General features: G+C 37.6%; 1 protein-coding gene across 6 annotated transcripts in view; it reads left to right on the top strand.

The window, feature by feature from the left end:
- The window catches only part of MLLT10 (MLLT10 histone lysine methyltransferase DOT1L cofactor), a 210,452-nt gene that overhangs the window by 94,646 nt on the left and 93,784 nt on the right, over window positions 1-22,022 (top strand). For all 6 annotated transcript variants that reach the window (XM_044928157.2, XM_044928156.2, XM_044928158.2 and 3 more), the window contains exon 8: window positions 495-590. In XM_044928157.2, coding sequence (XP_044784092.1) covers window positions 495-590 — 96 coding nt within the window. The remainder of the gene's footprint in view (window positions 1-494; window positions 591-22,022) is intronic.

Below are 22,022 nucleotides of genomic sequence, written 5' to 3'. Positions count from 1 at the left end.
TAGTATGCCTTAATACTGAAAGTGTGAGATTAAAAGGCTTCTTACTTTTCCTACTGGCATAAAGTAACTCTTAAAAATTTTTCTTTTCTGGTTTTGGCATCCTTCTTCAATATGGTATTTTCTATTTTTTGTTGAAATATCTTTTATATTTTAAAGCAGACATTGAAAACTATACTTGATCTCTGTAATGAGGTGGTTTTGTAATAAAATGACAAATAACCACTGCTTATTTGAAAATATTATCTGTTTTCACACATTTTAATAAATGTACAAAAATATGGCATTAATGTTAGGTTAAGGGTTATATTTTCCTTTATAATGAAATAGATAATATATGGATTGTGTTGAATTGGATTATGTAGTTTGAAATAGCCTTTTTTTTTCTTTCGGTAGACATTTTAAAATATTTCACACTTGAATTGGTTTTAACCTAACAAAAAAGATTTAAAACTTTATATACATATACTTATATGTATATATATTTTCTCTTTTAGAAAAAGAGCAAACGGGGATCTAATAGGTCATATGATCAAAGTTTAAGTGATTCTTCCTCTCACTCTCAGGATAAACATCATGAGAAAGAGAAAAAAGTAAGTGGATTTGTTGTTGCTAAATATGTAGCACATCTACTTAATAGATTTTTTTTCTTTTTTAGATAAAATTAAGTTCTTGATAGCTGAATGAAAACATTGAAGTACTGAAAATTTTTGACTGTATATTAAGTCAAAAAGTAGGTTTAAAATAGTATGCCATATTTGTGAATATGGTCGTGCCCATTTCAACTGAAAATTTGAAATATTAAAAACTTGATTGAAGGCATGAGAGCAATTTCTTGCATGTGTTACTCTGGTTATCTATTGAAATCTTTGATTAACTTTAGCAATAATGGTTTATTGCTAGATATTATTAACTCATTTCACATGTGAGAAAGAATCTCATCAGCCTCTTCCCTTGTAATATAGAAAGGTTTTGAAGTTCTATATATTCTTAACTGTCCTCCCCCCCACCCCACTGCCCTGTGGTGCTAATGGTTTATTATTTTTTTAATCATCAAATGTCATACCATTTATTTGATAATATTTTGCCATTTATTTAAAAGACTAAAAGTTTGCCTAATACTAATCTGTTGTCTTCTGACTTACCTGTTTTCTGCTTACATTTTTACTTACTGTAAAGGATATAAGTAATTTTTTAATAAACTAATGATAAGTACTAGAGAATCATTCTCAGGACATATTGCCCACATAGGAAAAGGATACAACTGTGAATCGTTTTCAATGAAGTGAAGAAATTCTTCAATTAGAAAAGCGTATTACTCTTAAACACTTGGTGTAAACTAGTTGGGAACATATTTCTGCAGGTTGTGCTAAAAACTAAATCACTTAACAATCTCATGTTTGTAAATACTTAGGATTGGGAGTGCAATTAAAATGCTAATGTTATTAAAAACAAATTTGAATTTGGTTAGAATTTGTTTCTTTTTTGAAGGTAAATATTTTGAAAGCTTAATTTCTTTTTGTTTTGAATTTAATTTTCCAGTTATTAGTGAATAATAATTATAACCTCATATTCTCCTTCAGAACATTTGTTAGGTTTATATATTTTTGGTAGATCTCAGGTAGCAAGTACACATTCATTTTGAGTTTTTTAACGAGGTAGTTTTGTGATAGTGACAGTAGGGTTTGATTTTATTGTCTGTTATTATCTGCATTGCTGATGGAAAAATGGCAGATTTAGTTTAATTAGCAGGTTTTGTCACAAGCATCATGAAATTTTAAGCTTTTAAATCATGAATGAGGAAGTCTTAGATAGGGGTTTTATAAATTGTGAAGAGGGAGGTCATACTAATGATGGTCTTATGGTCTGCCATTTCATGAGCATTACCTTCTTTAAAGAAGTATTTGCTGTATCGCCACATTTATCTTAATATATGCCCTGTCCTGTTATTTATGGAGCATAGTTCTTAAATATAGTACAGTGTTTCATCAATATAGTATGGATGACTACATTTATTTATTAATCTTCTTTCTCTCTAGGAATGAATTAAACTTTTCATGTTACGACTTTTTGCAATTGTTGGATAGTAGATTAAAAAATAACATATTTAATCAAACTTGTTTAGCATTAAATTCTAGCAGTTGTTATTTTCATTAATATGTAAATGCTATTTGAAGTTTACTTTTAGGACATACGAATTTAGTACAATTTGATTTTGTTGTCAGACTTAAAATTGACTTGCACTTTTTATTTTCTAATAATTTGAGATTTCCTGATAATCTGTAAAGACTGTGAGAATATTATTGTTAAACTTGTTTTCTTGCCTTGGGAATATTTGAGAAGCAACTTTTTTATTATTGTATCTTGATGTTGAGTGATAATACATTAATAGCTGTAGAAATCAGATGTTATAGGCTATCTTTCTCTTTATCCCTCCTTACCTCTTTTAAGATTTTAACATCTAGTAGAGTTGTCTTGAAAATATACATATCATGTTATAAAATTTTTCACAGATAGGACTTATCATCTATTTAGATTTTAATACAATAAAATATGGTATGTTATGAACAGAATTTTGGTGATCTTGTTCATAAGATATGTTAGAATCATATTCCCTGTGAGTTCTTTTATCAGTGTTCATTCTTGCACATATTTATTGTTATATTTGTGTTGATAAAGAGTAATACTAAATATTGTGTTATCCAACTCACTTATTTTAAAGTGAAATCAATGTATGCTAACTTTTTATATATAATTGTAAGAAAATTCAAAATATACTTAAGCCTTTGCTTTTCAGAGAATTTCTGTGTGGACCAAGGTGTATTACTACTGGTTATTAACTGTGAAATGCCAGCAAGGAAAGAGAAGTTACTGGTGAAATTCAACTTTGAATAAGGAACAGTTTCTATAAAAATTTAAAAATCAGCATATATAGTTTGAAAATAGGTGTTTGAAATGAATTAAAAGCTATGTTTAGTATAGAAGAGGCTTAATTCAATCATAAAACAATTTGGATCATGAATTATTGTTTATGAAGACTATCTTTCCATTAATGTTAGTTATTGTTCACCGTAAAGTAGAATTTTTTTTACGCCTAGCATTTTTGTGCTTATATAAGCACTGCTGAAGAGTCAGGTGTGGGTGAGAGTTAGGAAATGAAAAGGTGTATCAGATTTGGAGACATGTGGTTGTATTGTGAGGCTCCCCACTTCAGAAAGGATTTTTTTTTTTTGAAGACTAAGTTGGAGGTCATCCATTTTGAAATCAGTGGTTATTTATTGCATTGAGATAATCTGTACCAGTTCATTTGATCCTCACTTTATCCTCCTCCCACTCATTAATGCTAATTTATAGTGTATTAGTAGTATAGAACTGCTACTGCTAAGTCACTTAAGTCGTGTCCGACTCTGTGCGACCCCATAGATGGCAGCCCATCAGGCTCTGCCGTCCCTGGGATTCTCCAGGCAAGAACACTGGAGTGGGTTGCCGTTTCCTTCTCCAGTGCATGAAAGTGAAAAGTAAAAGTGAAGTTGCTCAGTCATGTCTGACTCTTCGCGACCCCATGGACTGAAGCCTACCAGGCTCCTCCGTCCATGGGATTTTCCAGGCAAGAGTACTGGAGTGGGTTGCCATTGCCTTCTACTAGTATAGAACTAGGCTTACGGTATACTTTACATCCATATTACCATTCGTGGTAGTGTATCTTATGGAAATATACTCAGTTCCAACTAGGTATGACAGAAATCCAACTGTCCCTTACTCAGAGGGATTTATCTCCTGCCCTTTATTTCACCCTCTTATTTGCCCTTGGTTCCATTCTGTTATTAATAACTGGCAACAAATAAACGAGTTACTGCTAGAATAAGTACTGTTAGGGTGTCATGGGAGGTTGGGGGAGATGGGCTTTTTGGTCGGTGTTTTGTGAGCCTCAGGGAACTGATTGGACTTCTCGTTTGTTTAGGACTTTTCGTCTCTTTGAAGAGTACTGGGTTACTTCTGTGTCCCACTCACGTTAAAGCTTTAAACTTCTACATGTACAGTGAGTTAAGAGAGGCCAGGGCTTTTCAGGAACAGTAATTTAGAATATTTGGAGTGTGTGTGGTGGAGCTGAAGAGTGACAGGGCATGTGACTAATTAAGAAGGGGCCATTCAATGAGGAGTTTTATAAGTAACTCTAGTTTTATCTTGCTATATTGGGCAGCCAGTCAGAAGGATTAACATATTTTTTCCACAAAATGTTTAATTTTACAGTAGCTTAAGAATTTTGAGAAGAGTTGCAAAAATACTATACATTATTTCTCTATACCATTCGCTCAGACTCTCAAGATGTTAACATTTCATCCCGTTAGCCTTTTCTCGTCCTCCCTTCTCTTCCCCTGCCTTTTCTTTCTTTCTCACTTTGTGTGTGTAGTCTTTTTTCCCCTGAACTTAATAGACAGTAAATTATGAATATAATGCTGTTAGCCCAAGTACTTTAGTGTATAGTTTTAATAAAAAGAGAAATTTCCTACATGATTGCAGTACAAAGTCAGGAAATTAACATTATTGCAGAACTATTGGATCTTCAGATCCTGGTTGGATTTCCTCCATGCTAAAGGAGGGAAATTTGTTTTCAGGTTCAGAATCCAGTCCAGGATCGGATCACACATTGCATTCAGTTGTTCTAGTATTTTTCTAGTATTTCCTCATTCTTTCTTTGTCTTTCATGATCCTAACACCTGACGTTTCAGGTTCACCCATATCTCGACAGTGGATTTTACCACACCATTGGCTTTGCTCTCATACAGGTATTTTCTGAAGTAGCCTAGATTTTATGTTTGTTTGGGAGCTAGTCCTTACTTAAGTATTGATTGCTATTTGGAAAGACTGACATTTTTGAAACCAGAAAGTATTGGTTCCTTTTTGTCAGTGGTCTTTGCAATTTAGTTTTTCTCTATACTGCTTTTTACTATAAGTAGTAAAAAGACTACACTTTTAACATATTACCTAGAAAAATCTCCTTACTTAAATCATACATTAAGTACATTTTCTCTTTTTTATGTTACCAAGGGCACCAATGTTGCTAAACTTTGTTACTACATAACTAGAACCCCCTTTCCTCTACTTTTCAGTTACATTAATGTTTTTTCTCCTTTAGCTCTCCTTAGCAGCAATGGCACCCCACTCCAGTACTCTTGCCTGGAAAATCCCATGGGCTGAGGAGCCTGGTAGGCTGCAGTCCATGGGGTCGCTAAGAGTCGGACACAACTGAGCGACTTCACTTTCTCTTTTCACCTTCATGCACTGGAGAAGGAAATGGCAACCCACTCCAGTGTTCTTGCCTGGAGAATCCCAGGGACAGGGGAGCCTGGTGGGCTGCCGTCTATGGGGTCGCACAGAGTCGGACACGACTGAAGTGACTTAGCAGCAGTAGCAGCCCCCTGAAAGACAGAATAGTCTCTTCCATGCTCATTAGGCTTTCACTCATCATTTCCTGAAAGTCTTTCCAGTTCTTGCCCACCAATTCCTCGAAACTCCTACATTTTTAGTTTTTTTGTTGGGCTCAGGCAACTATTTATATAGCATTTACATTTTAATAGGTATTATAAATAATCAGGAGATGGTTTAAAATACACTGGAGGATGTGAAGGTTAAATGTGGATACTATGCCATTTTTTATGAAGGACTCAGCATTCAGAAAATGAAGATCATGGCATACGGTCCCATCACTTCATGGGAAATAGATGGGGAAACAGTGGAAACAGTGTCAGACTTTATTTTTTTGGGCTCCAAAATCACTGCAGATGGTGACTGCAGCCATGAAATTAAAAGACACTTACTCCTTGGAAGGAAAGTTATGACCAACCTAGATAGCATATTCAAAAGCAGAGACATTACTTTGCCAACAAAGGTCCGTCTAGTCAAGGCTATGGTTTTTCCTGTGGTCATGGATGGATGTGAGAGTTGGACTGTGAAGAAGGCTGAGTGCCGAAGAATTGATGCTTTTGAACTGTGGTGTTGGAGAAGACTCTTGAGAGTCCCTTGGACTGCAAGGAGATCCAACCAGTCCATTCTGAAGGAGATCAGCCCTGGGATTTCTTTGGAAGGAATGATGCCAAAGCTGAAACTCTAGTACTTTGGCCACCTCATGCAAAGAGTTGACTCATTGGAAAAGACTCTGATGCTGGGAGGGATTGGGGGCAGGAGGAGAAGGGGATGGCAGAGGATGAGATGGCTGGATGGCATCACTGACTCGATGGACGTGAGTCTGGGTGAAATCGTTGGTGATGAACAGGGAGGCCTGGCATGCTGTGTTTCATGGGGTCGCAAGAAGTCGAACACGACTGAGCGACTGAACTGAACTGAACTGAGAGCATCCATTGGAGAAGGCAATGGCACCCCACTCCAGTACTCTTGCCTGGAGTATCCCATGGATGGAGGAGCCTGGTAGGCTGTAGTCCATGGGGTCGCTAAGAGTCGGACACAACTGAGCGACTTCACTTTGACTTATCACTTTCATGCATTGGAGAAGGAAATGGCAACGCACACTAGTGTTCTTGCCTGGAGAATCCCAGGGACAGGGGAGCCTGGTGGGCTGCCGTCTATGGGGTTGCACAGAGTCGGACATGATTGAAGCAACTTAGCAGCAGCAGCAGAGCATCCATGGACCTTAGTATTGTCAGGGAGTTCTGGAACCAACCCCTTGTGGATGTTGAGGGATGACTGTATGTACTTTGGATTAATGCTAAAGAAGTTGTTGAGGAGAAGGAGTTTCATGTAATGATGGAGAGGTGAAGCTAAGTGAATTTGGTAGATGAATAAAGTAGTTATAAAGAAGTATAGATACAGCTCTTTTTAAGGAGTTTAAGAGGAGGAGAGAAGCAGGGTAATAACTGTAGGAATACATAAGATTAAGACATGGTAATGCACAAAGAAGAGTACTGATGGGAGGTGGGAGGCGTGGAACAAAAGGAGTGGTGGCATGTACATGAGTAACGTTGTTAACCAAAAATAGCGTTAGTCTTTTGGTGGGTGTTGAGCCAAAAGACACAATCAAGCCAGCCATTGGGCAAGGAATTATTTATTATTTCCAGCAAGTAAGGAGAACACTGGTGATCTCTCCTAAAGTGTTATCTCTTCAAATAGCAAAATTTGGTAAGTTTTAAGCCAAGGGTACGTGCATATTCATGAAGGAGCTTGAGCAGAGGAGAATTCAACATAGATTTGGGGCAAAAGGTTGACAAGACTTCAAGTTTCAGTTGATTGAACTCAGGAGGGTCCATGTCATTATTCTGTGCTCCATTGCGGGAGCAGTCGTTTGTTCCTGCAGGACTCTTGAAGACCGGTATCAGATTGTTATGTAACCTGTTTAGGAGGAACTAGGACTGTTTTATCACTGAACTATGCGGTTTCTTGACTGCACTTCCTTTGTTCCCTCACTTCCCTTAAGATCATTAATTACGGAGACCTGTTCAAGGGCAAGCATTGCAGCCAGGCCTAGATCATTAAATGGCTTGGGCCAGAAATGGCATCTCTTATGTCAACAAAGCCATGCCTGGTTCTCTTTCTCCGGGATGCTCTACCCTGTCTGCTTACAACTTGGTCACCTGGATAATGGAGCAGAGAAGGTAGATGAGGGCAGAATCCTAAGGGAGATATGGCTAGGCGGATTGGGTATTGGGATAAGGAAAGAAGTTGTTTTCAAAAATGTTTAAAGCAAAACTAGGGGATTAAGGCATAGAGTTTTGTAGGAAGGAAGTGTAGAAAGAGTTTTGTAGGAGTAAGAGTCTGAAAGAACTCAATGAGGTCCCACGACCAAGTGAGAGAGTGAGTCAACTGCATGATTGTGACTAGAGCATAGTGAATTAGAGTAGAGCATAATGGTTAATATTTTGTTGGTCTGTTACGAAATCAATTGTTGGGAGACAGCTCTCTATGGGTCTCTGACATTTGTACAGATCTTTTCAGAATTTTTATATAATAGTCTAGGAAAATGGCAGCACCATCCAGAGCAAGGCAGATTTGTGTGTCTTCTTGGGAGATAACAGAGATATATCTCTTTCTGGGGGTATTTGGCAGGCATTGGGTTCCCTAAACCCAAAGTTCCTCTCCTGAAATGCAAACCATTGTGTGTACAAGTGTCACCTGGCCCCCTTCAGATCATCCTGTCAGAATTGGGCAGGAACAGTGCAAATGCTGACACTATAGCTACTGCTGTTGCTATGAGTAATAAAGCTCCTTGTGTCCAACCCACAAGTCTTTACGTTTTCTTCTAGCACCCATGAAACTGGTGGGCTCACTGTTAGCTTGCAAGTACATTGAGACTCTTCAATTTTTTAGGTACAGAATATGATTATAGCATACTAAAGGAGAATCTAAGTGAAAGCCATTGGAACTGAGAATGTTTAGAGACCCTGAGGCTTGTCTACTTAGGACTGGCATTACCGTTTAACATGCCCAGTGTTTTAGTCAGGGGTGATGCAATCCTGTGGCTGAAAGTCTTCACAAAGTTACAAGGAGGTGGCAAGAGTTACACTTAAGGAACAAAATAATGGGCAGACAAAAACAAGAGATCAGTCAGTCACTTCAGTCACTCAGTCGTGTCTGACTCTTTCCGACTCCATGGACTGCAGCATGCCAGGCTTCCCTGTCCACACCAACTTCTGGAGCTTACTGAAACCCATGTCCATTGAGTCGGTGATGCCATCCAACCATCCCATCCTCTGTTGTCCCCTTCTCCCGCTTTTAATCTTTCCCAGCATCAAGGTCTTTTCCAGTGAGTCAGTTCTTTGCATCAGGTGGCCAAAGTATTGGAGTTTCAGCTTCAGCATCAGTCCTTCCAATGAATGTTCAAGACTGTTTTCCTTTAGGATAGACTGGCTGGATCTCCTTGCAGTCCACGGGACTCTCGAGTCTTCTCCAACACCACAGTTCAAAAGCATCAATTGTTCCAGGCAAACCTTCTTTATGGTCCAACTCTTAAACATCCATACTTGACTACTGGAAAAATCATAGCTTTGACTATATGGGCCTTTGTTGGCAAAGTAATATTTCTGCTTTTTAATATGGTGTTTAGGTTGGTCATAACTTTTCTTCCAAGGACCAAGTGTCTTTTAATTTCATGGCTACAGTCACCATCTATAGTAATTTTGAAGCCCAAGAAAATAAAGTCTGTCACTGTTTCCATTGTTTCCCCATCTATTTGCCATGAAGTGATGGGACCAGATGTCATGAACTTAGTTTTCTGAATATTAAGCTTTAAGTCAACTTTTTCACTCTCTTGTTTCACTTTCATCAAGAGACTTTTTAGTTCTTCGCTTTCTGCCATAAGGGTGGTGTCATTTGTGTGTCTGAGGTTATTGATATTTTCTCCCGGCAGTCTTGATTCCAGCTTGTGCTCCATCCAACCTGGCATTTCTCATGATGTACTCTGAATGTAAGTTAAATAAGCAGGGTGAAAATACATAGCCTTGATGTACTCCTCTTCCAATTTGGAACCAGTCTGTTGTTCGATGTCCAGTTCTAACTGTTGCTTCTTTACCTGCAATACAGATTTCTCAGGAGGCAGGTCAGGTGGTCTGGGATTCCCATCTCTTGAAGAATTTTCCACAGTTTGTTGTGATTCACACAGTCAATGGCTTTGGCATAGTCAATAAAGCAGAAGTAGATGTTTTTCTGGAATTCTCTTGCTTTTTTGAAGATCCAGCAGATGTTGGCAATTTGTTCTCTGGTTCCTCTGCCTTTTCTAAATCCAACTTGAACATCTGGAAGTTCACGGTTCACGTTCTGTTGAAGCCTGGCTTGGAGAATTTTGAGCATACTTTGGTAGCATGTGACATGAGTGCAATTGTACAGTAGTTTGAACATTTTTTGGCGTTGCCTTTCTTTGGGATAGGAATGAAAACTGACCTTTTCCAGTCCTGTGGCCACTGCTGAGTTTCCCAAATTTGCTGGTATATTGAGTGCAGCACTTTCACAGTATCATCATTTAGGATTTGAAATAGCTCAACTGGAATTCCATCACCTCTGCTAACTTTTTTTGTAGTGATGCTTCCCTAAGGCCCACTTGACTTGACATTCCAGGATGTCTGGCTCTAGGTGAGTGATCATACCATCATGGTTATCTGAGTCATGAAGATCTTTTTTGCATAGTTCTTCTGTGTATTCTTGCCACCTCTTTTTAATATCTTCTGTTAGGTCCATACCATTTGTGTCCTTTGTTGTGCCCATCTTTGCATGAAATGTTCCAGTCTTGCATGAAATGAAATGTTCATGGTGGAGAGTTCTGAGAAAATGTGGTCCACTGAAGAAGGGAATGGCAAACCACGTCAATATTCTTTCCTTGAGAACCCTGTGAAAGTATGAAAAGGCGAAAAGATAGAGGACACTGAAAGAGGAACTGCCCAGGTTGGTAGGTGCCCAATATGCTACTGGAGATCAGTGGAGAAATAACTCCAGAAAGAATGAAGAGATGGAGCCAAAGCAGAAACAACACCCAGTTGTGGATGTGACTGGTGATGGAAGTAAAGTCTAATGCTGTAAAGAGCAATATTGCATAAGCCTGGAATGTTAGGTCTATGTATCAAGGCAAATTGGAAGTGGTCAAATAGGAGATAGTAAGAGTGAACATTGACTAAATTTTAGGAATCAGTGAACTAAAGTGGACTGGAATAGGCAAATTTAACTCAGATGACCATTATATCTACTACTGTGGGCAAGAATCCCTAAGAAGAAATGGAGTACCCCTCATAGTCAATAAAAGAGTCCTAAATGCAGTTCTTGGGTACAATTTCAAAAACGACAGAATGATTTCTGTTTGTTTCCAAGGCAAACCATTTGATATCACAGTAATCCAAGTCTATACTGCGACCAGTAATGCTGAAGAAACTGAAGTTGGACGGTTCTGTGAAGACCTACAAGACCTTCTAGAACTAACACCCAAAAAAGATGTCCTTTTCTTTATAGGGGACTGGAATGCAAAAGTAGGAAGGCAAGAGAGTTACATGGAGTAACAGCCAAATTTGGCCTTGGAGTACAGAATGAAGCAGGGCAAAGGCTAGCAGAGTTTTGCCAAGAGAACACACTGGTCATAGCAAACACCCTTCTCCAACAACAGAAAAGACTGCACATGGGCATCACCAGAAAGTCAATACGGAAATCCGATTGATTATATTCTTTGCAGCCAAAGATGGAGAAGCTCTATACAGTCAGCAAAAACAAGACCAGGAGCTGACTGTGGCTCAGATCATATGAGCTCCTTATTGCCCAATTCAGACTTAAATTGAAGAAAACGAGATAACGATTAATAAATGATGGAGCCAGCATTTAAGACCAGGCATGCCTGACTCCACAGTCTATGGAATCTTTTTTTTTTCCCACCTAAGTCTTTCTGCCTTTTACTTGGAGGTTTAATAATCAGATTTCTTTAAAAGTTAGATAAATCAGGTGTATTACAAATTGAATTTATTTTTGATCTTAGTACAAATGGTGAAGTTCTCACACGTTCTTAATAGAATGCTGATACAAAGAATCTCTCATGAGACCTTTACCTTGTTCCAGGAGCTTCTTTCTTAGATTAGTGTTTGGGGGGGAGGGGGGAAAGAGACTTATAAAGAGCTTGTAACTTAGAAGGGAAAGATTATTTGTTAAAAGTGGATAGATAAACAAAGTTATAAGTAGATGTGAATAATCCTTTTGAAATTTTGCTTGAATTCAGCTATTCAGTGTAAACATTATCTTGTATCAACTATACGCCAGGCCCACAGAATGGAATTTTATGTCTAATTAAATTGGCTGAAGTTTGATTTCTTTATATGCAATAGAGTTACAATTTTTGTAAGGCTGAGATTACATGTAATGTAAAGACTTAAATTCGTTTAGGTGTTTAGAGTTATATTCCAACTCTCTAAAATCATAGTATTACAATGATTATAACAGGTTTTTTCCCTTAATAGTAAATCTATTTGTTAATATATTTATTTCCTATGTTACACTATGTAGTTTAATTTCCTTTTCTGTAGATGAAGAAAAGGGACATTAGTGTTTAAATTAGTAAATGTTCATGAAGCATCTACTTTATATTATTTATATCCAATATACTGTTGTCCCGGTAATGTTCTTTATAGCTGATTTAGAAGAAATTAATCCAAGATTCAATCAAGTATTAAATGTCTCTTTAGTTTTCTTTAACATAACCTTTAGGCTTTTCTACCTTTCACAGCATTCACATTTTTGAAGATTCCTTACTAGTTGTATTTCAGCATGTTCCTCAACTGGGATTTGTCTTTTAAATTTCCCTTTGATTAAATTTATGTTGTTTAGTCGCTAAGTCGTGTCCAGCTCTTTTGTGAGAAATACTACCTAAATGGTGTATTCACAGTGCATCATAACTTTTTTTTTTTTTTTGCCGTCATTCTGTCATATTCTTTCAGTGGGGATGGTGTTTAGAAACCATTTCTGTCTGGAGTAAGTCTCTGCCTGAGAATGAACCCCTGCCTGAAAGGTTAACTTGAGACATCACTTCAGTCTTTCCTAGAGGGGGCTGCTTGCATTTATTTATTATTTGTCCAGTATAAAACCCTTTCTTGTTTCAGCTGCCGTCCTCAAATCAGCCCTTGATGCTTTGCAGTGGGTACCATTGATGATTTTGCAGTTGTCTTGTGGCTTCCTTCTCCCCTCACAAATGCTGTTACTGTGCAGATGTTGTAGTTTTTTGTTCCACCCTGTTTGTATTTTGGGGTTCATGGAAGTACTTTGGCATTTGATTTTATTGTAAAATGGTATTCCATTGGTTTTTTGGTTTTTAGTTTTTCTAAATAGTCTTTTTGTATGGAGTTTCAGAACAACTAGTCTGTTGGCCACTATCTTCCTTTTCTCACTATGCTAATTTCTTTCTTGTTGTTTTAAAAGGGGTTTTCTATATTTATTATATCTTCTTTTATTGTCTATTTATAAATTCTATTGACTTAAAAAAATATTTATCTATGTATTTGGCTTCCTCAGATCTTAGCGAAGTTATGTGGGATCTTTGATTGTGGCCTTCAGACTCAGTGCATAGGCTCCAGAGACTGCAGGCTCCAGTAAATGGGACACACTGGAGCAGGTGGGATCTTAGTTCCCTGAGTCCATGTACTTTGCATTATAAATTGGATTCTTAACCACTGGACCACCAGTGAAGTACCAAGACTGTTGACTTTTATATGTTAATCTTGTATCAACTACCTAATTGTTTGAGGTAGTTTCATCACTGATTAATGTTAGTTTAACCTGAAATAGTACAGAAGTAGTACAAAGTACTTTTACAATACTTTACTGTTTTACTGAATCCTTTGTGACATAGTAATCATAATAATTGTCTTTTAAAAGCAAGTGATTCTGTTTAGTTTCTGCTGTAGCCTATTTTTAAGCTGAGAAGACAATCTCAGTCTTAATTGTAGCATTTCAATTAAGTAGGGGAATGGATAAAGAAAAAGTAAGTGGTGTATCTACAGAATGAATTAATATAAACAATTTGGGGCTGCTCTCCAGCTAATATACTTCTCTATGTGAGCTTGTTTGAATTCTTGGGATATGATATGATATATGATAGTGTAGTGACGAGGCCCTAGATTTCTCTCTCTGTACCAGTTATCACCCCTAATTTTTTTAATGGTACAATGTACATACCATGAAACTTACTATCTTAACCATTTTTAAATGTGCAGTTCAGTGTCATTAAATACATTTATATTGTTGGAGACCATCACCACCATATACATCTGTGGAACTCTTTTCACCTTGCATAACTGAAAATATGTAACCAGTAAGCAGTACTCCCCCTGTCCCCAGTCCCCTCCAAGCCCCTGGCAGCCTCTGTTCTGCTGTGTGTTTTTAGGAATTTGACTACTCTTGATTCCTTGAATAAGTGGAATATTCAGTTGTATGTATATGCCACATTCTGCTTATTCATTTATCTGTTGATGGAGTCTTGTTTGCTTCCACGTTCTAGCTGTTGTGAATGAATAATGCTGCTGTGAACATGGGTGGGTATACAATATCTCTTCAAGACCCTGCTTTCAGTTCTTTTGAGTATATACCCAGAAGTGGATTTGCTGGATCACATCTTGATTCTGTTTAATTTTGTTTTTCTAATTACTTTTTAAAATTTTATTTTTTAATGAGTTTAACTTTTTGAGGAACTACAATACTACCACAGCAGCTCACATTTCACATTTCTACCAACCAGGGTTCCAGTTTCTCCACATCCTTAACAACCCTTTTTTTTTTTTTTTTTTTTGCTTTTCTCAGTAGTAGTTTTATTCCTTCATTGTAATAAGTTATTTGGTGTTTTGCTCTTTTGATCATCTTCTTGGGGCTGATTATTGCTAAGTAAACTGTGTACCAATTATTGTCTCATAGTTACATTAGAGGAAAACTGAGAGGAATATATTAAAATATAAATTTTTTTGATTTAGTATGAAGTTCTAGACTAGACCACTGTTAATTAAGTGAAATAGCCACATGTGGCAAGTAGGTACCATATTGGACAACATGGCTCTAGAAAACAAAGAGAGCCTTGTTGTTCATGTTTAGTAATGAAGTCTAAACTGAATTTAATAGCTGTATGAATGGAAAGATGTGGGAAATGATAGTCAAGGTGTTGAAGCAATAAAATCTGTAAGGCCTGGGATCTGATTGGTAGTAATAGGGCAAGGGGAAAGGTCTATTGGAGGTGATGGATGGTTATAGGCAGTCTTGATTAGGGGCACGCTACCATAAGTACAGGTAGGGTCTTGAGGGAAAAGCAAGCATTGTACTTATTAATTATAATGAGTAAACATTATAAAAAGGAGAAACTGATAATACTGATTTTAGTCGCTTTGGGTATGGTGGAATGATAAACATTTTAAAGGCAGAAATATGAATTTGGAGTTTTAAGATGGGTTAGGCTATTTGAGTCAAATAAGTGAAATTATTAATATTTTAATTGTACATTATAATTAATATTTTAAAATGAGAAGATTGATTTGATAGTAGAAAAGAGTCACCAGAAAGAGTTAGGTGATGAGGCTTTGCTTGGACTGGACTGAGGTATTAACACATTAGATGTGACAAAAGGGAAAAATTGTTTGAGTCATATTCTACCCATTCCCTCCAAATAAACTTTGTTTTTTCTTTTTTAAAACATTTTAATGTGTTCTTTTGTCAATTGTTCTTTTTTCAAATGATCTTCAGTTTCCTCTTTTCTTACTTCATCTTAATTCAGATCCAGCACTCAATTCTGGCTTTCTAGTGAAGCTGGACTTTGTCTTGTGTGACTCACACTGTATCTCTTGCTGTGGATATTTTTTATGTGATTTTCTTACTTTTTTCATTTCTTTCTTTTTTTTTTTTTAACTGCTGGTTGTCATTAGTATATGTCTCACTGACAGGCCAAATTGTGTTTTGGTTTTTGTTGGATTTTTGTGTTTTTTTTTTTGGGGGGGGGGTGTGTGTTTTGGCCGTGCTGCATGGCATATGGGATCTAATTTTCGTACCAAGAATGGAACTCGTACCTCTAGCAGTGGAAGTGTGGAGTCCTAACCACTGTATTGCCAGGGAATTCTCTATGTTGTGTTTCAGAACTGATCCCTGTGTTTTGTACTTTACTATTTTCCAACACGACCTAGTATGGTTTCTTGAACACAGTGAAACCATGTGAAATGCTTTTTAAACAAACCCAGAGGTTTAAGTATGAGGGTAGTGAAATAAAGGTAGTATTATTGACAACTTTTGAATAATTAAGAACTGATCTGGGAGGAATTATAGTTTTAGTTGCATTGACTATAATGTAGTAGGTACATGTACGTTTATAGGCAAAGAGGAAAATGAAACTGGAGCACAGGATGTTAATGAAGTAAGAGGGCTTTGCTGAGGTCATGAGAAGGGATAATCTCTGATGAGGCATTGAGAAGAGATGGTAAGGACTTTTATCCCTGGAAGAAGAAAGGGATTAGTAATAAATGTTGAAAATGGATATACTTGATAATCAGGCAGAAAGAAGTTAAAGTGAGCATTAAATCAGTTATTATTCAGTTCCTTCATGTGTTTACATGGTTTGTTTCCTTAACTTTTTTAGTCTCCAGAGTATGACCAGTTTCCTTGCCTCATGATCCACTTCTCTTGAAAGCCAGAAATGTTGCAACTCTGATCAGTCTGCCATAGTCAAATCTTCCATTGATTCTCTTCCTCTGACTCCTTTCACTTTTAAGGATTCCTGTGATTACAGTTGGCCTACGGGATAATCCAGAATAAGTAAAAATACTTGTATTTGTGAAGTGCCTTTTGTCTTTTAAGGTAACATACTTAACAGAATCTGAAGATTAGGGTTTAAACATGTTTTGGCACCATTATTTCACCTTCCACAGAAATATTGTCTGGTGCTGTGAGAATGTCTGAATTCTGCCTCCTAGTGACATATAGTTTTGGATCAGTTTAGCAGGTACTGAGATTGAATAGCTGCTGCAACCGATTGCACATCATTTGGTTTTAGTTTATTTGAACCAGTGAACTAAGCCCCATGAACTGCAGCACTCCAGGCTTCCCTATCATTTCAGTGTCTTGCAGAGTTTGCTCAAATTTGTGTCCATTGAGTCGGTGAAGCCATCCAACCATCTCACTCTGTATCACCCCCTTCTCCTCCTGCCCTCAATCTTTCCCGGCATCAGGGTCTTTTCCACTGACTCAGCTCTTCGCTTCAGGTGGCCGTAAAGTATTGAGATCCCCATTAAACAAGTAGTTTTGCATCAGGTAACAAGAACGAAGGTAGCTGCCACTTTTTAATATGAAGCTGAGATGCTGCTGGGGCCAGGCCAGTTGTGTTCTTGAATATACCATTTCCATTTGACAAGTGAGGAATTTCTGGGCCCTTGCCACATGGTTTAGTCTGACTTACTAATAGACATCATAGGCTCAAGAGCTACATTGTTCTATGGGTTTCCTTTTGAAAAGAGTCCATGGGCAGGCTCATAGCTGCTTTTCAAAAAGGGGTGGGGCACTACCCTTGGGATTGTGGGGCACTAAAGAGAGACAGTGTTAGCTTCCTTATTTCACACAAAGTGTTGGTCTGTCTCTGGGAAATTTCAGTGAGAGGAAGGACCAAAGATGCCTTATAGCAACCAGGATACATTGCAAAAAAAAAAAACAAACAAAAACAGCACTGAAGTCTTCTGTTCTCATCTAAATAAATTCAAAGTTGGCAGGATAGATCGCAGGAGGTATTGAGCTGTGAGACAGTCCAACTGTCTATTGTTCCTTAACATACAAACCCCTCCACCTGCATTTTCCGAGGGAACCAGGATTCCTGTGATTCACCTTGTTTCTGCCCATAGTGATTGTTTGCCAGTTTCCTTCCTTTCATGCTCAGTGTAGATAAGCAGTTCTGTAACTGTTATCTGAAAGGGTTGGAACCTTCTGTCCACTGAGGGTGACTCAGAATTGAAATTAGTTATTATTATGGTAGGGTGAAACTGAAGCCTACTGCCAGATTGGCGAGAAAATCTCCTACCTGCAGGGTTTTTGTTTGTTTGTTTTTAAATTGAAGTATAGTTGATGTACAGTCTTATATATGTTGCAGGTGTACAATGTAGTGATTTATACTTTTTAAAGTTTATATAGCTATGATAAAATATTGGCTATATTCCCTGTGTTGTATAATAATCTCCTTTAGCCTGGAGGAGGTTTTAGCAGCCACCTCCTAAGTTCTTCCTCATTATCAGACAATAAAATGAAGAACCATGTACTGCTGTATTGACCATACAGTTTGCTCATTGTGTTTGTTAGTCATTCCCACAGGCTTCCCTCATATCCCATTAGTTGGCCCTTGAAGCCCTTATCCTTCCTTTTCCAGAAAGCCATGTCTCTTAACAGCATTACATTCCTATCACCAGATGGTCAAGAACTGTGAAAGGGGTCTTATAAGGTATACCCTACTTATAAGGTAACCACTTAGAAGACAGGAGAATTTTGGATTAGAGATAAAGTATAGTTTATTACTTAAAGCAGTAGAAGTAACCAGAGTATCCGTATTTTTGCACAATTCCGCCAAGACCCAGTTTCCATAGGGCAGAGCACAGAGGGCCAGATGACAGCTGCTCATGCGGTCTGGTGCAGTAGAACCCTGAGCTTTGGGCCCCTGAATATTTTGTAATAGTAAATGTGGCTGCCCTTTGTTCCTAAGGTACACGTTCTGTCTTTAAAGTCTGCTCATTATACAAACAACCTTGAAAAGATAGTTTAGATGATGGGCAAGTCATTGCCTTATTTATTGGCAAGACATAAAGAAAGAGCAGAGACTTATGTAAGAATTGTCTCCTAACATATGACACTCCTCAGATTATGAGAATTGATACATTGTTAATTTTTCATTCACAAGGACATCCAAAACAGATGTTCTTGATTAACAGCTTTCTTACAAGCCATGAGTTAGGACTTGTGGTTCCTTCCATTCTTGCTTCTCGGCCTTCTTTTCAGTGTTGGTTCTGTGTCTGCTGTGTTCCCTTGTACTAATCCCTGGAAGAGGAAGGGGCATGGACACTCAATACTCAAGGCTATTAAAGAGCAGGCCCAGAGGCAGCACACGTCATTTTTCATTCAGATTATAATTGACCTGAACTCAGTTAAATGCCACATCGGACTGCAAAGGAAACTGGGAAATGTCTAGTTATACTCTGAATAAGGGAAAGAAACGGGCTTGGTGAATAGCTAGCTGTCTCTACTTCGTTTTAGCCCATTCTTTTTGTTAGCGAAGTCGCTCAGTCGTGTCCGACTCTGCGACCCCATGGACGTAGCCTATGAGGTTCTTTGACCCATGGAATTTTCCACGCAAGAGTACTGGAGTGGGTTGCCATTTCCTTCTCCAGGGGGATCTTCCTGACCCAGGGATTGAACCCAGGTCTCCAGCACTGCAAGCAGACGATTTTACCACCTGAGCCACCAGGGATATGTAATTATTTAAAAAAAAATAAAACAAGGCAAAGCATTTTTAAAAATGCAAATTAATTTTAAAAAAATACTCCAGAATTCACCATCCAGAAATAGCTATTATTACTACTAAGTAAACATTCCAGATTTTTATAAATAGGTAGATAATAGATTTTGAAAGGATGGTTAGAACAATCAAAAATACTAAAATGGTGCAATACTGTTGGTTTTTTAAAAAATGTTAAACTTAGATTTACTTGGCTCTATAAAAGAAAGTGAAGCAAATAGATAAATTGAACTTCATATAAAATTTCCTTATCCCAACAGATATTATTTCCTTAAACTTCTACCTTTAATTGTGGAGATACTGAAGCACACAAAAAATCACTGAAAAGTAAGATCATCCTTCTAGTTCAGATGCTTTTAACTGTAACAGAATATTGCTAAAGCAATGGAGAATTATTGTTTTGCATAAGATGCTCAGAGGCTGTTCTGAGATGGGTTAACTTAGCAATGGTCAATCAATGGCGGTAGAGCATTATTGTCTTTCTTGTGGCTCTCTTGGTTTCTCTAGGCATGGTTGGCAGGTCACTGCAGTTGTTCCAGGGGTCATGGCCTAACACTTGAGTATCTGAAGACAGCAGGGGAGTACCTTTCAAGTAGAACATTCCCAGCCATCTCACAGAAAATTTCCTCTTCTGTTTTATTATCCTGACCTAAATCTATCCCAGACCTAAAGCGGTCTGTGGCTTAGGAGGTAGATTTATCTAAATTTTTTTTTTTTTTTTTAGATTTATCTAAATTGACTTAGATATTCCATGTTCACCTCTGGGCTTGAAAATCTGAGGATGTGAGAGAGTGATTAGCCAAAGAAAACCAGGCTTTGTCTACAAGGAAGGATTTTATGTGCAATTACTATTTGGTGGCAAATTATTTTAACTATGTGCTTCACAGTCTATGTTGAGCTCCTGCTATGAAAGGCGAACAGTATCCCTGTGCTCTTCTCATTTCCTTCCATCCAGTTTGTTTTTAAAGATATTTATGTTGCGTTTTTCACGTCTGAGACATTCTCTTCTGTAAACAGTCCTCACAGTTGTTTTAGGGATTTGTTCTGTGTTTAATTTAAATTTGTTAGATGGTCACTACCTTTCACCACAGCTTCTCCATTGAGTTCTTTATATCATCTCAAATTGGCAGAGCTTTAGTATTCAGTAACTTTTTTTCAAGAATACGTTCTTCAGACCTGTATTCTCTGACTTTGTTCATAATGGAAAGTGTTTTCTTCTTGTCCTAATTTTTGAACTGAATCTTGGCTGTATATATTATTGGGTGACACTTTCTTTCCTTTAAGAATTCAGGCAGTGGACCTAGACTATTGCTGTGGGGAGGACCAGGGACAGTCCTACCCCACTGACCCCCGTGCAGTCTGCTAAGTTTAACTACAGTAAGTCTTGCTGTTGAACATTCTATGACTGAATTTTTCAGAACTCATTCCGCGCCCCCCCCCCCCCCCCTTTTATTTTGTAGGCTCTTATGTTTAAATACATTTTCTGTTCTCCATTCATTGGATTTTCTACTGTAGGGACACAAGTTATACTTAACGTTTGATTATTGTTGTATGTAACTGTTAAATGTTCCTCTCTAAACCGCCCCCCCCCCACCCCCCTTTTTTTTTGACTTTGCTGCGTGGCCTGTGTGATCTTAGTTCCCTGACCAGAGATTGAAGCCACAGCAGTGAAATCACCCGGTCCTAACCATTGGACTGCCAGAGAATTCCCTCTGAACACTTTAATATCTGCTGATTTTTCATTTGCATTACTATGATTTTTTTCATGCCCTTTTTAGAGCAATATTTTTATTCTCAAGAATGTATGCTTTTTCCCTTGCTGATTCTATTTTAGTTACTAATTCTGTTTTAGTTTTAAAATTACTTTGGTCCTACAATTCCTTAGTTTTTTTAACCATTTTGTTTTATCATCTCATTTTGTGCTTTGTTTGAACATACATTAGAATGAAGTTTTACTTAGCATGGAACAATTTGAGAAACACCTCTATGCTGAGTTGTATTTATTTGTAGGTTGAGAGTTTTGGTTCTCTTTTGCATTTTATGCTCTTTATGTTGTTTCCTTTTCGGCTATAGTTTCTTTGCCTTGCAACTTTTTCCTTTCTTGCTCATGTTTTTGAGGCTCTTTCTGGGTGTTTGCTCCTCTTTAGTTAAGACCATTTCGTGAATCTCTTCTCAACATTTTTGAGACTAGGGTTTGAGGACTAAGTGTCTCTTTCTGATTCCAGAGGAACTGTCAAGGGTGCAGTGTACAAGCTCAACTGGGACAGTATGCAGTTTTTGGTAGAACCCCAGGCTCAGCTCTCTTTTCTAATTCTTGATTAAATATCTTGTGCTAGATTTTAATCTCTTAACTGTGTGGGGATAGTTCACACACTTAAGAATACCCTCTGATTTTACATAATTCATTCCTAGCCTAGATTGTCTACTTCCAAACAGTCAGTACTCTCCCTTCCGCTAGCTTTGCCTGTTTCTGCTCTAAAGCCTGCACTACTCTTCAGGTAAAGAAAGAACAAATTAAATAGTCAGGAAAAACAAAAGAAAAGGTTGTTTCTCTGCAGATTTGGGAGTTTTTGTGATATTTTCAGAATTTTAGCTAATTGGAAGTAGAATTATTAATAGCTGAATTCTATAGTTCAGTTCAGGGCAACTTCTGCTCTATTTCTAGAGTCTAATATTTCACTGCTTGCTTGTTAGTTTTTGTTTAATGTATTATCTGCTTCTGCCATTCCCCCTGGAGAAGGAAATGGCAACCCACTCCAGTACTCTTGCCTGGAAAATCCCATGGATGGAGGAGCCTGGTAGGCTATAGTCTATGGGGTCGCAAAGAGTTGGACACTACTGAGCGACTTCACTCACTCACTCACTCACCATTCCCCCAGTTTGGGTTGCTGTTTGGTTTGTTGTTTTCACTGGTTTTTGTTTGATTTTTAATTGTTAACATTGGAAAAAATTGATGTGATTTTAAATCACCATTTAAAGCCTTGGGAGTTACTGAACATAGATCCTCTTTTCCTTAGTAGAAATTTAATTTCTAATATTA

Source organism: Bubalus bubalis, chromosome 14, assembly GCF_019923935.1.
Source record: "Bubalus bubalis isolate 160015118507 breed Murrah chromosome 14, NDDB_SH_1, whole genome shotgun sequence".
NCBI lineage: Eukaryota > Metazoa > Chordata > Mammalia > Artiodactyla > Bovidae > Bubalus > Bubalus bubalis.
The sequence above is the reverse complement of the archived record's forward strand: the minus strand, read 5'-3'. Positions and strand labels throughout refer to the sequence as shown.